General features: G+C 42.7%; 1 protein-coding gene across 4 annotated transcripts; it reads right to left on the reverse strand.

Moving 5' to 3' along the window:
• Positions 1-470: 470 nt before the first annotated feature.
• b3galt2 (UDP-Gal:betaGlcNAc beta 1,3-galactosyltransferase, polypeptide 2) lies at positions 471-9229 on the reverse strand. 4 transcript variants are annotated; one of them, XM_026323574.1, is made up of 3 exons: positions 8468-9229; positions 8142-8268; positions 471-2825 (listed from the first exon to the last, which is right to left on the reverse strand). In XM_026323574.1, the coding sequence occupies exon 3, from the start codon at positions 2494-2496 to the stop codon at positions 1171-1173; it is 1326 nt and encodes a 441-aa protein (XP_026179359.1). In that variant the 5' UTR covers positions 2497-2825; positions 8142-8268; positions 8468-9229; the 3' UTR covers positions 471-1170. The 4 variants fall into 4 exon arrangements, with proteins under 4 accessions (XP_026179359.1, XP_026179358.1, XP_026179356.1 ...); XM_026323573.1 differs by having other exon boundaries at positions 8142-8378; XM_026323571.1 differs by lacking the exon at positions 8142-8268.
• Positions 9230-14639: the final 5410 nt, after the last annotated feature.

A 14639-nucleotide genomic window follows, 5' to 3' on the forward strand; every position in this document is an offset into this window, starting at 1 on the left:
AGTTGTCATACAGGGGGAAACAACAAATATGAAGACAATGGGGCTATCACATTAAGATGAAATGATGTGAAATTCTTTTTATTGCAACTTTCAGTGATGTAAAGGAGCCTGAACTGGACTACACACTGGATGCTCATTTGTCCCTCCTGCACTTCAGGACTGACTTACTAATTCGTATTAGCTGACTCTTCAACCTTAACTAAATCCAAACTAAAACAGTGTGATCAATTACCTAGTCACAGCTAGTTCAGTTCCAGCTGTCAAGTGTTACACCCAGCCTTTACACAGCGTAAAGAATAAGAACAACCTGCTAATATCTCTCAAGTTCAGGCATTTTAAATTAGTGATAGGTAAAATTCCACTGATGCCTCAGTTGTAGCTGAACTATAGATTATCTGCTGTAAATGAACAGTAAACAGCGTTAATAAAGTAAAGATGAAGGATTGCAGAGAAAATACACAACTACAAACTGACTTCATTACATTTAATTAATTGATTCAAGTGCAGAGTTATACTCAATGTAAAGCTTTAAAAAATACAATCTCAGTCATCTCTGATGTGATTCTGAGTGTTTTCATGTAGATTTTTTTTGAAAATAAAATACAGTATATGACAGATAAACCATCTCTTTAGGCTTATGTTCTTTGATAAATCTGTAAAGTAAGCACTGAGAAACAGGGCAGCATAACTGGTCAACGTCTGATACTTTCATTCATATTTAGGTAGTGTAACTCTCGACAGAATACATGAACATTTCCCTTTATTTGCGTAAACACAATTGTCTTTTTTTCATTTTAGATTTGTAGAGTGTGACATAAGGTACTATTCCTTTAAGTAGAATCCTTATATTAACTGTAGCATGAATTAATACCTTTCTGTTGGCACCTGAATTTTCATAAACACTCTTGAGTTGCAGCACTTCTGTGCATGCTCCACATTACAGACATGTCCTCTGAACTCCCTTTTAGAAATAGCTCAATAGGTTTACAATATTTAACATTTTTTTTCTCAAATTAAAAAAATAGTTTCGATCATAGACTGTACACAATACCAAAAACAATGTGCTTTTTTTCTTGTAGTGTATAGTGCTGAGCTCAACCTGCCCTCCATTTCCTCTAGTTACAGTGCACCCCTTTCTTTTTTTGCGGAGGGTGGTAGTCACAGGATACATCACGGAGGCCTCTCTCCGTGAAACTTTCGGTGTCTGTACCTGCCGTTCTTTTCCTTGGTCATGTTGATACAGGCATTGTGCTTGTTGCTCTGCAAGTGATTCCAGTACTTGATGAGTTCATTGGGGTGAAACTGATGTGAGGTGATCAGGTGACTGTACTTACAACTGGAGTAAGACACCCGCCAGTGGTTGAAGAGGAACTCGTTGGGAGGCGGCACTGGGTCGATGCGCAGCTTCGCCAGGCAGATACCCACATAAACGTCCTCCAAGTGCAGCCTGCGTATGCTGAGAGAGGCCTGGTAGATCAGCTCGGCCATATCCCCTGAGAACACGTACCCTGTGCCTGAGCAAAATATTGGGTAGCGCTCACTTGGGTATAGTTCCGGTGGCATGTACCACTTGCTGTCCTTGTTTCGGTTTGGCGCATAGCCCCTCATCAGGTAGCCAGTAAAGTACCTCTGCTTGGGAGGCAGCTCGGGCTTCAGCAGCTTTTGGATGAGATATTCAGTATTGACAAACATATCGCTGTCTGTCTTCATCACATATGAAGCATGTGGGCAATAGGTGGCCACCCAGTTCATGCCCATCAGGGTTTTGATGGTCAGGTTGTAGTAAGTGTCCTGATAGTCCTGTTGGATGATGTCGTGGTAAAGATGGCTCTCTTCTTCGATGCTGCTCTGGAGAAGAGTGTCTGAGCTCTTTCCTGTGCCAAGAAGGAAAAGACGGACAAACCCAAGACCCATTGCTATGCTCTCATTCCCCCACGTCTGGCGAATGGCGTTGCGGGCATCAGCTTGTCCGGGTTCTGCAGCAATAAGGAGGATGAGAAAGGGCATGCTGTCCCTACACTTGAAGGGCTCATTCAGGATGTAGCGGTATGGCTGTGCGCTGAGCCTTCCGCCTACACCCATCTCCTTCTGTAAGCTGTTATTGGTGCTCATAGAGTCTCCAAGCCCCATCACGCCCATCCGTGCTCCTCCTCCAACAGCCCCTCCCCCTGCCTCTCCTGCTGCCCCCTCTGCCTGCTGAGAGCTGAGGTTTAGCAGAGGTTTTGGTGCTACATACCCAGTCTCCCTCCATAGGCTCCTCAGGGAGCTGCTCTGGTTGACTTCTCCCTTGGGACTGCGGAAGCCTCTGATGGTGTAGGTTAGCGGGTTTTCCCGAGGCCCACTGCGTCCGGGGAGCCAGTCTTGGTGGCTAAAAAATAAGAAGAGGGTGAAGAGCAGAGCCAGCGAGAGGAGGCCGGCTACATGGGTCCGAAATAGCGAGCGCTTCACGGTCCAGGTCATCTTGATGGGACAGCAGTGCCGCCGTCTCCACTGCATGGTACAGATTGAGGTCGCAGGAGGCTGCTGCTGCTCGGGAATGGGCGGCGGCGGTCACATACAGTCACCTCAAACATGTGGTTTCCAACAATCAGAGGGTTATCTGAGCTGGCAGATGGGTTGGAGTGAGCCTCCTGGTGGAGTCAGGGGAACATTTGAGCCCCCCAGCGCAGCTCGGTGCAGGGTTAAAAGGTCTCCGGGTGGAGATGGAAAGGCAATGACTCTCTGGCTCTTCTTTGGCACTGTAGACAAACACCGGGTCATGCTCTATGTCTCGTCTCCTTCAGGATATGATAAGGGTCACCTCCTCTGTGTTTGCTCTCTCTAATCTGAAAAGAGAAAAAAGAAACAGAAAAACATTCTTGGCACTGATTCAAAAAGCAACTCATATTCCCTGGCACTGAGCCACCTGTCTGTTGTGTGAATTGCTGATGTGAGTTCTACTTGTGGGGAGCAGAGCTTATTTCTTAATCATTTTATTTACAGTTGATTTTGACACACAGCAATTCTGAATTAATTTCTTCCAGATGCAAAAGCCCCAATTAGAGCTTTCTGTCAATGCAGTGGCCGCTATGGTAAATGGCTCTGTCGGTAAGCTGACCTAACATTTTGAAAGGGGAAAAGTTGAATCAATATGACAGTGTGGTATCATCTTTGATTGGACAGGGATGTAGAACACAGCAGCCTCTGGGGATGTGGCTCTCTGGGCAAAGAAAATGGGAGATTTAGAGAATACCGTTGTGACCATGTCAACAACAGAAGGGGAGATTGCTGTTGCAAAAATTATTGTGCACGGTTGAAAAAAGGTGCATCCAGAAGTGTGCCTTGTTCAACTACAGCATAACACACATTTTCATGATAATTCAATCTCACAGTCAACACAGCTGTATAAATGAGCACATTTCCTATTGCTTCCTGGGAACATTTCCTAGATCATCACAAACCCATCTCACAGTAAAGACCACCTAAAAATAGGGCAGAATAGAAAACGTTCTATAAAGTTCTTTGTGGAAACTAGAAACTGGTGCTAGCATGGTGTGACAGTAGTTGCCTCTTGCATATCATTATTCAGCTTAATGCCTGAAGCAGAAGTATAAATTGCAGGTTCGCACAACATGGTGCCGGCTAACGGTACTGTGAGCTGCTTGGGCGAAGGAGTGTCATCAGCCCCCCACCGTACGTTGACAGCTAGGGAGGAGATGCATCTGTCAAAATGAGTTTTCAGGGTCCAGCAGGCAATGGTGCCGAAGCCCGAGTTGGCCCCTGGCGATAACAGCCTTTACCTTGCACCATCAGCTTATCAATGCTGCCTGCAGTTAATACTGAGACCACACAGGCTGCCTGATCTTCTGACACAAGCAGACACAGATACATACAAGAACGCATGCATATAACTGTACACATGCAATCATACAAACATGCCACAATGCAGATGCGAATGATTGCATCTGTTGTCCACTGGGATTTGTGCACCAAGGGAGGCACAAGGGCGATCATATATTCACACATTGATTCTCTGACTTGGAAGGTAAACAACAATTTGCATAAACACAAAATTTACTGTGCATTATATATAATCATATGCACTCCGAGCACTGCACACGTAATTATATATTTTTGTGTTCACAGGCACAAAATATAATGCAGATACACAAAAAACACAGTAGAAACATAGGTCATTGTTGCTGTGCATGTTAACTCATCGCCAGAGAAAACAGAATATGCCAGTAGAAACTTTCGGGCTGTATGTACTAGACTCCAGTGATTACTAACGTAGCAGCAGTGCAAACCTTGAATCTTTTCTTCCTGAGCGTGTTAATTTACTGATTGCCTGTTCTGCCATTTTGTTTGCTTCCTTTTTAATAAATTTGAAAGCTACCAAACAACAGAGCATTGTTTTCTGCAAATGCTAAATCCAGCTTTGTGTGGCTTTCTAAACTTCCAATTTTCATTTCCTCCTATGTTTGCTCATTCATCATGACAACTGGCAAGGAACACGATAACCTTTTCAGGCGAGTGTGCTCACCCAGCGCAAGCAATTACAGGAGAATGAGAGGGGCCAGGGCTGGCTTTGTTTTAAAGGTTAACATACTTTACATGGAAGCATATCCAGCGCTTGAGAGATTTCTACTGTCAACTAAATGAACATCTAGTTACATGAGCTCTAATGAAGTATGCACACAAACAGGCACATATAGACAGAAATACACATGTATGCAGGGATACTCACATGTAATGAATGCCCACATCCCCCTACACCAACCTAACCTCACATGCAAGAAGCAGACAGCCACGAATTGTTGAGTGTATGACTTTGTTGTTTTGTTTTCCATGTAAATACCAATTCCACCGCGAGATCAGGCATCCACTTTTACTTTTTAGCAGTTCCATTTATTCTGCCAATGCCTCTTCTCATTAATTCATTTTTTTGCCTCGCATCAATGTCACGTCTATGCAAGCCAATTAGTTACACTAGCACTAATTAAAGCCCCAGCGATTTTGCAGCGGTCAGTAATCAGAGCGAAGGCTGGGGGAGTGACATACTAGGCATACATTATAACGTTGTCTCTGTCACCACATGAGTTTCAAACCTTGGAAAACAAAAAAAAAAAAAAAAACTAAACAAAAAGAGGAAAAAACTTTATGCGATGGTGTATGTACACATTTTCCCACTGTTTGGTTCCCTATGTTCACATCTACATAAACAGCTCTGTCTGTCTTTTTGCCTCAACAAAGTGCCTGCTGCAACACAAGCTTTGCTTATGTCAATGAGGATGTGACCTTCATTCAGCAAAACATTGCATTTTGTGATAGTGACACATTTTCCTCAGGAAATGTACACTTCTCATTTGTGAGCCGTTTAGAGTGGCTGTTCACTGAAGTTAGAGGTTAAATTCAGCTTTATTGAAACAGGCCAGCCTGATTATGTGGCTGAGTGAGGTTCCCGTTTAATTTAATAACATTGCCTTCAAGCAGCAGTCCTCATTCAGCTGTTACAGTACATTTATGATTTATTTTAATGTGAAAGTAGTGTTGTGGCCCATGGCTTTCATCAGGGTAAAGAACGCTCAGGCGTCCTACAGGACCCCTTGACGAAGACCACATAACAAAATGCTACTTTAATAAAGAAACCATGAATGTTGTGACTGAATGAGAATCCTCATTTTAAGGGATTTTTTTTATTTTTTATTATGGATTCAGTTGCCCATTGTTTTGTCAATGAATTTGTTTTTTTTTTTGTAAAATGTTAATGTCTGACAGCTTCATAGCAGCAAACACAGCTTCAGGTTATAGTTACATATAGTATACATATTTTCTGAGTATTGTTTACAGTCTAAATACCAGGAAAACAAGTGAAATCAAGGTGAAGGGTGGTGATGTCTTTCTCTAACTTTTACTCTGTCCATCTGAAGTCCTTCTTGTGAGGTATGAGGTTTTGAGCAAATGTAAATGTTTCGTTATTAACACTTTGAGGCTTCTTACAGGTTTAGTTGTCAAGCAGTCTTGGTCTCAACATGTGCTGTGCAGGTGTTACAGCTGGTCGGTGCATAGTCATATATATTATTAATGAAATTAGTCATTGCATTTAATCCGATCCTTCCTCAATTTGCCCCACAATGGAAGCCATTGGTAGAACAGCTTCAGAAAAAAAAATTAAATAAGTCACAGTACTTTAAAATAAATACATTTGCTGAAGTGTAATCATTTGTTTATTCGTATGTGGACAATAATGTTTAAATGCATTGGTTTTGTCCAGTTTCTGATTTAACAACAGGTGGTGCTGTCCACTGATTCAGTTCTTTCTTTTTTGGCGTACGTGTACCTGTGTGTGTGTTGTGTGTGTGTTGTGTGTGTGTTGTGTGTGTGTAAGTCTGTTGTCTTCGTGTCTTTTTAAAGATACAGTTCTTGTTGTTTTGTACCTCACTCACTGTTGTTCATTCATGCAGTTCCAGTTTTATCTTTTGAAATTTGTGGTGGTCAAACAATATCTAAAAAACGTGTGCTTCTGTTTTTGACTTTACGGCCTTTTTGTAGTTTTCACAGGAAACTTTGTATCGAAGAAATAATCCCGGAGAGAAGCAGTGAAGAAGGACATTTGAGTGAGCTGACCATTTGAAAGTATTTGTTGTTTATCAAGCTCAACTAGGATAGGACCACTGGGAGGATGAGGGTTGCTTCCCCGCTAAGTGTTTCAGAGCAGATGAGTGACACAGGATGGCCAGCTGTGTTTTTTTCAGCACTAGAAGCTGGGCAGATCTGGGCCAGGCCACTGGAGCCCACATCACACAAGATAACCACATCTGATTCGTAAAGGGTCAGTTCACCCAAATTACAAATGACACCTATATTGCTATCTAGCTCTGGAGGCTGTTTTCATAACAGATTTTAAGGCAAATGTCTCCGGGAAATTCTGCTGCCACTTCAGTTCAGTAAAGAGGAGCTTTGTTTTGACTAGTTCCAACAAAATCTGTGCCATCTGTGTATTAACTAACAGGACATTTACTTCTTACCATTGAATATCTTTAGCTTTGACACAGTATGCTCATTAATGAATTAGTTACTCAGCAGATAATTAATCAGCAACTATTTTGGTAATTGGTAAGTTGTGCTTAAAAAAGACCAAACCCAGTCTAATGTGATAGTAAACTGAATATATTTGCATTTTAGCCTGTTGTTTTGATCAGAAAAGCTGTTTGAAGACGCCTCATGAGGGAACATTTTTGGTTGTTTTCTGTTGTTTTTAGAAGCAAAATAATCAAAAAGGGAACAAGGCAGAATAAACAATCATTGTGCAACAGCTGCAGCCACAAATTTTAAAATCCGCACCTTTTCAGTGTTACATTCACCTTCGTTGTGCTGGTGTGTCGGCAGAAATCTGAATTGTCTTGTACTTTATGCGTCTGACCCTTTAATGCACAGGTTGAAACCTTATACCACAGTGGTTCGGTGCAACATTTAGGTTCATTTGTCATTTAAAAAAGGCTGTAACAAAGGCTCGGGCAGCCTCTTAAAGCTGGACTTAAAAATACAAGAGACCTCTGGGAAATAAAGCTTTGGCAGCTCTGAGCCACTGTAGCTGTTGTAAATATTATATGACTGATTTTCTTCCACTCAGCGAGAGTGATGTCCACTCCTCGTTGTGCTGCTGCCAACTTTTACCAGTGGATTTAATTCTAGCAGTATTTCTACTTTGTTAATAAAGCCCTGGCCATATTCACCTCCTCGCTTTTACTGTTACAGGGATGTCGGCTCGGACGCCACAGCAATACATCATGAGGTGGTTCGGAAATTAGACCCCATTAAAGTTTCATAGTTTAGTGAGCAGCCCGAACACCCAGATGGTGAGCTTAGCTGTTGATTTTAATTTTTATTTTTAATGTTCATCTCAGCAGTTAGCAGATATCCCTAAGCACACACAGACTCCAGTGCCAAATAGCTGAGACAGTTGGACATGATGAAGTGGATAAAAAGCCCTGTTAATTGAACTGGATCAATGGAAACTCCCTGGCCTTGCCTCTTGGCAGCTCCACTGAGGTGTTGCCTAAACTTGAGTTATGTAAATGAACACAGAATGGACTGCTGACGTCCATCTGATTGCACTTTCAGGAATCTGAAATAAAACAATGGATAAGGAAGAATGTTACCTGTCTTCAAGCATTGATCCTTGGGGATTGAAGTAGCGAAGTCAAAGTAATTTTACACCTTTCTTAAACACCTGCCTTAAGGGGGCTCTGCAGGATTTTAGGGCGCCACTGGGTGTCCAGAAGGTGCCTGATGGAGAGGAGGTGCAGGATGTTGGGACACGGGGGAAAGGGCATAGATGGAGAAATGTATTGATGGATGAATGGCTACTTGTCAAGGAGGCCGGGAAAGGTGGATGGCTGGATGTAATGGAGAAGAGGGGAGGGCGGGAAAGGCTAAATGAAAAATGAGGATGTGGAGACCCGATGAGACGTACAGGGCTGCCTACCTCCTCCTCATGCTGCTGCTGACAGGGCTGCGGTCGGCTGGGCGCCTGTACCCGCCATCGCCGCCTCCTTCGGCTGGAAACAAGCAGGGCTTTAAGCCTCTCCTCTCCCGGCTCCTCTAATCACAGTGACACCTTGGATGTGCGCGGTCCGTCCTCGTCCTCATCCCCACAGGCTCAACAAACCTGCGGGTTTCTGGCTTGTGTTTGCTCCTTGTGTCCGTGATGCACCCCAGCTCCCCTCTGCCTCACTACTTCACAAATATTTCGCTGCTTCACTCTTCTTTCCTGAGCTTTTCCAAGTTCGTCTCCTTTTCCAGATGTGTTATTTAATGTAAAAACAGGGAGAGAGAGAGAGAGAGAGAGAGAGAGAGAGAGAGAGAGAGAGCACCACCACCACAGCATCCGCGCACGTTTATCCGGAGCCCGATCTGGAAATAGGAGAGAGCAGCAGAGAGCAGCGGGAGCGCGGCTGCTCCTTCACCATCCTCGGGAAACTGATGTGCGGTGGAGGCGAAGTGAAAGCGATGGCGAATAAAAGGAATAAAAAAAAAAAAAAGATATCCCCTCCCACCTCTGAGTCTGTTCACTGCCAAAACATGTTCCAAAACAATTACTCGTCTACCACCACCCCTTCCGTCTCGGCTTTGTCGGTCCGCTCCTCCTTCTTTTTCTTCCTTTGGATCTTTCTGCTGCTCCGTCTTGGACCGACCCCTGTCGGATTTCACAGCCGAGCGGGGCAGTCGCTGGCCCGGGCAGGCTGTCTGTGAGACACCGCTCCACTAACGGAACTCTACCACGTCACTGCATTCTTAGCGGAGCATCTCACGTGACCCAGTTAGACGCTCATGCTGCGTTCAAGTGGTGTGGGTGAAAAAAACCCTTCACCATATACTGACCAAAATTATAAACGCAAAATAATATTGTTCACAAATCTGTCTAAATCTGTGTTAGTGAGCACTTCTCCTTTGCCGAGATAGTCCATCCACTTCACAGGTGGACAAGCATGATTATTGCTCAGGTGTGCCTTAGGCTGCCCACAGTGAAAGGCCACTCTAAAATGTGCAGTTTTACTGTATTGGGGGGTCTGAAAACCAGTCAGTATCTGGTGTGACCACCATTTGCCTCACGCAGTGCAACACATCTCCTTCGCATAGAGTTGATCAGGTTGTTGATTGTTAGTCCACTCCTCTTCAATGGCTGTGTGAAGTTGCTGGGTATTGACAGGAACTGGAACACGATGTCGTATACACCGATCCAGAGCATCCCAAACATGAACAATGGGTGACATGTCCCGTGAGGATGCTGGCCCTGCAAGAACTGGGATGTTTTCAGCTTCCAGGAATTGTACACAGATCCTTGCAACATGGGGCCGTGCATTATCATGCTGCAACATGAGGTGATGGTCATGGATGAATGGCACAACAATGGGCCTCAGGATCCTGTCACGGTATCTCTGTGCATTCAAAATGCCATCAGTAAAATTCAGCTGTGTTCATTGTCCATAACATACGCCTGCCCATACCATTACCCCACTGCCACCATGGACCACTTGATCCACAACGTTGACATCAGCAAACTGCTCACCCACACGACACCATACACGCTGTCTGCCATCTGCCCTGTACAGTGAAAACCGGGATTCATCCATGAAGAGAACACCTCTCCAAAGTGCCGGATGCCATCGAATGCGAGCATTTGCCCACTCAAGACGGTTACGATGATGAACTACAGTCAGGTCGAGACCCCGATGAGGACGAGGAGCATGCAGATGAGTTTCCCTCAGACGGTTTCTGACAGTTTGTGCAGAAATTCTTTGGTTATGCAAACCGATTGTTGCAGCAGCTGTCCGGGTTGCTGGTCTCACACGATCTTGGAGGGGAAGATGCTGGATGTGGAGGTCCTGGGCTGGTGTGGTTACACGTGGACTGTGGTTGTGAGGCCAGTTGGGTGTACTGCCAAATTCTCTGAAACGCCTTCGGACACGGCTTATGGTAGTGAAATGAACATTCAGTTCACGGGCAACAGCTCTGATGGACATTCCTGCAGTCAGCATGACAATTGCACGCTCCCTCAAAACTTGCGACATCTGTTGCATTGTGCTGTGTGATAAAACTGCACATTTTAGAGTGGCCTTTCATTGTGGCCAGCCTAAGGCACACCCGAGCAATAATCATGCTGTCTAATCAGTATCTTGATAAGCCACACCTGTGCGGTGGATGGATTATCTCAGCAAAGGAGAAGTGCTCACTAACACGGATTTAGACAGATTTGTGAACAGGCCTTTTGTCCACATCGAAAAAGTCTTAGATCTTTGAGTTCAGCTCATGAAAAATGGGGGTGAAAACAAAAGTGTTGCGTTTATAATTTTGGTCAGTGTATTAACACAGACTCATTCACGTAAACACCACGTACTGTCATAGGCCTGATTCATACTTGCGTAAGGTACAAACTCTAGAGTTAGTGCTGTTGTAGTCTTGTTCCAGGTTGTTCTTACCTTTTATACCATTTTATTACCATTTATCGGAACATTTTATCACATCTGGAGGAGAGTTATCCCATTAAATTACACTGTAAAGTTTGTTGCTGCAGTTTGACCAGTGCCATGGCAATTGGGGCTGCACAGTGAATCATTTTTTCAGTCACTGCTGTGGTCTCATTCTCACATGACTACAATTCTGCTGTGCTTGCATTAGCAGGGGAATCTGTTGCATTAAACCCAGTGCCTTCCTTTTCTTTCCTAACCATATTAACCAGTAACAGGAAGATAGTAAAGTTGTACACAGCAGGACTGACACAAAAGTGGATAGAAAAAGCTGTTGTGAAGATTTGCCCTATTTTTGATCCACAAAACAAAATTAGCCAGATTCAGATTCTGAACAATAAAAATGAAAATATCTTCCACATGAAAGCTAAAGAAGTGGGTGGTATTTACAAATACAATTCTCATTCCTCCCACTTTTCTCACATCCACTGGAACGCAGCACTGCTACCTCCTTTCCCTCCACTCTACCTCCTCTCACCTCCCCCCCTATCCCCCCGGCCCCCCTCTGTGGGTGGAAAAAGGGGATTTAACTCCATAAGAGCATGGTGGCCAGTGGTTGTCTGGAAACCGCTGGATTTGCCACCACTGTGCTCTTTGCTTAACCTTCCGGTCATGATATCTGCTGGACGGTAACATTTTAAGAGCACCTTTCAATGGGAAATGTGATTATTTTTTGCTCTGTTTGTTACATTAGAAATGCATCATTAGACATACACAATTACCCAACTATTTTTAGTATGCTTTCACGTCAGACAAAAAAAGAGAGAAAAAAAAATCACATGCTCTTGGCCGCTGACAGTATTTACTTTCTGCCTCCACTACAGCATAATGATGAAACTGTACCTGCCTCATTAATTACTTAAACACAATGCAAAACCTTCATCAGCTTTCAGCCATGTTTACACTGATGGCACCTCCAAAGAGCAGCGTGTTCGATGAAAAGTGATGAAAGCAGCTTTTCTCTTTTTCCTCTCACAGAGAAGACGGGCAGATGGAATTATGGTTCATGCAAAAGCACCTTGCCACTTCAGGGACAGTATGCCAGTTGGAAAGCAGCCTTTTTCAGCACCGTAAATATTGTAAAGTGGAACCATGGCATAGGAGCACAGGTGACTGAATAATTAATAGAAGTTGTGTCTTTGACAGAAATACTTTGGAGGCCATTAGCTTTGCTACCTGGCTGGTGAGAGCATATTTGTCAAAAGAAAGTAAGGCCAGGTGGTGATTGATTCCCTGTGGCTGCCAGGTTAGGAGCAGTGCGCCTCTGTACATTAATATCATGTGGCATCTATTACATAGGTGACTTCCTCGACTCAGCTAGTGCAGTTGCCTTGGCAAAGACTGGAGTATTAACATTTAAATTGTCATCATTAATTGGCGGTGTTCAAGGCAGTATCTCGGAACACCTCTTCTGCTTTTCTGGTATAGCAGAAGATTCATGCGCACAGACACATATGCAATACATAGATGTCTTTATGTACACTGGACACTGTGTAATCTGTATTTTATTACGTTTCTTAAATTTGTGCATTTTCTCTTCTCTGCAGTCAGCGGGATTGCAGCCCATGTAATGTAATCTCCTTTTATCTTAGAAAATTTAAACACCCATGCCTTGAAGTGCAAAGTCAATAAAAAGTGTGTGTGTGTGTGTGTGTGTGTGTGTGTGTTTGTGTGCGTGCGCTTTGGCACAAAATAAGCTATTCACAAAAAGTGACTGCTGGGAAAAAGCAAGTAGAGACAGAGACTATATTTCTTTATTGCATTTTTTTGTTTTGTTTGAAAACACTTCTAAAAAAATAAAAAATTGTGGAAGTACATCCACGGTTTCTTTTCTATGCAAATCGTACGTTCAAACATAATGGTCAAGTATTTTCTTATCAACTTGAACACCCATTCAGTTTTGAATAATTTCTCATTTCTATGCTTTCAGTCATGGTCATTTCATCACATTGGTAAATTCTGAAAAGAAATGTTAATTGACAGGTGGAACAGTGACTTGGTGCTGAGAATGGTTGCCTCACAGCAAGAAGGTTCCTGGTTCGTAACCCGACAGGGGCCTTTCTGTGTGGTGTTCGCATGTTCTCCCCAGGCTTGCGTGATATAGATAATGGATAGATGTCAATTGACATGGCAACTAATACAGGTTACCTATAGACACTGTAAATTCACTAATTTGAGAAGTGTGTTGTTTTTTTTTTGGTTTTTTTTGTAATTATTTCTAAATAACATCTTCTTGAGATTGTTCTGTATTTTACCTTCTATTTTTTTTTTTTTGTTGTTTTTGGTTTTTTTGCAGACACTTCTCCAGAAAGGAAATGTTGGTTATCTCTACCTTGCCTTTTAAGCAATGCAGTCTCAGATGAAATGTGAGCTGTTATTGCTTCTCTTAAAGAGTGCAGTTGCAATATCCTGTGGCAGAGCTTCAAGTGCGGGCAAGGATGTCTCTGTGAATATCTTTTCCTTCACTCAGACTCAAGGCTTGTGTTCAATGAACAAAAAACAGGGGTCATTATAAAATATTGAGCTTTAATTCACTCAATTTAATAACTTACAGTATTTCACAGGTTTAAATTCGTTCTTACTGTTCACCTCATAACAGGTCACATTTACTGATGTGTGGAAAAAATACATTTTCCTGATAGCAGCTATCTTTGCACCTGCAATCAATATACTTTAATTATGTGTGCATATGTGCTGATTAAGAATTATTTGCATAAATAATTGCATACAAAAAAAAGCTATATGAGTGTGGTGAGAGATGCATTCAGTGACATTAACAGCAATAAAACATGTGAGCCACATCCATGGAAAATACATTTTCTTAAGCAGATCTAATCAGACATTGCATGCAATTAAAATAGCTGACAGTCAGTTGGGACTGTAGCATGCCTGTCAAAATGGATTGTCTGGATTCTCACAGATAGACAACAAGCAGTAAAATGTTTGCTTTCAATACAGCATTCATGGTTGTCTGCGGTTTTTCACAAGAAAGATTTTGATTTCACTCTATGCAGGCGAGACATTTTAATTTCTTATGTAAATTCATCTCATCTATATCCAGACACGGGAGACACTTGTCATTGTCTGGGCTAAAGGAAGTCAGAGCTGTCTGATTGTCACTGCCAGATATAGATGTGGTCAGACAGTCTGAGATCCAGCCTCAACGGCCAAACGAAGCATGTAAACAAGAAGAGCTAGAGGTGAAAGCAGGAAGTCATGTGCACAGCTACAAGGGATGGATAACATTTCAGTCCAGAGAATACCTTGAAGTGATCTCATAAATAACAGCCTTTACAAGCAAATTCCAAAACACAACACTGATATGACAAATACTCTATTTTCCATATTAATAACATGGTTGAAAAAATCTTGCTTTCAATTAAAAGCTTCTTGTCTTAGGGGCCCCTTCAATAGCCTAACGGTTAAAACCCATATCACTTTACTCTTTACTTGGACTTCTTATCTAAAACTATACACACATGCAAAAGTTTCACATAATTCTTAACATATGAGACGCATTTTCTAAAACCATCACTTCTTCCACAACAAATAACCTTGCTGCTGTCCTTGCCTTACTATCCCTTGACATAAATAATATAAATATACTTGTATGCATCTGTATTCTAGCAC

Source organism: Mastacembelus armatus, chromosome 4, assembly GCF_900324485.2.
Source record: "Mastacembelus armatus chromosome 4, fMasArm1.2, whole genome shotgun sequence".
In the NCBI taxonomy this organism is placed as follows: domain Eukaryota; kingdom Metazoa; phylum Chordata; class Actinopteri; order Synbranchiformes; family Mastacembelidae; genus Mastacembelus; species Mastacembelus armatus.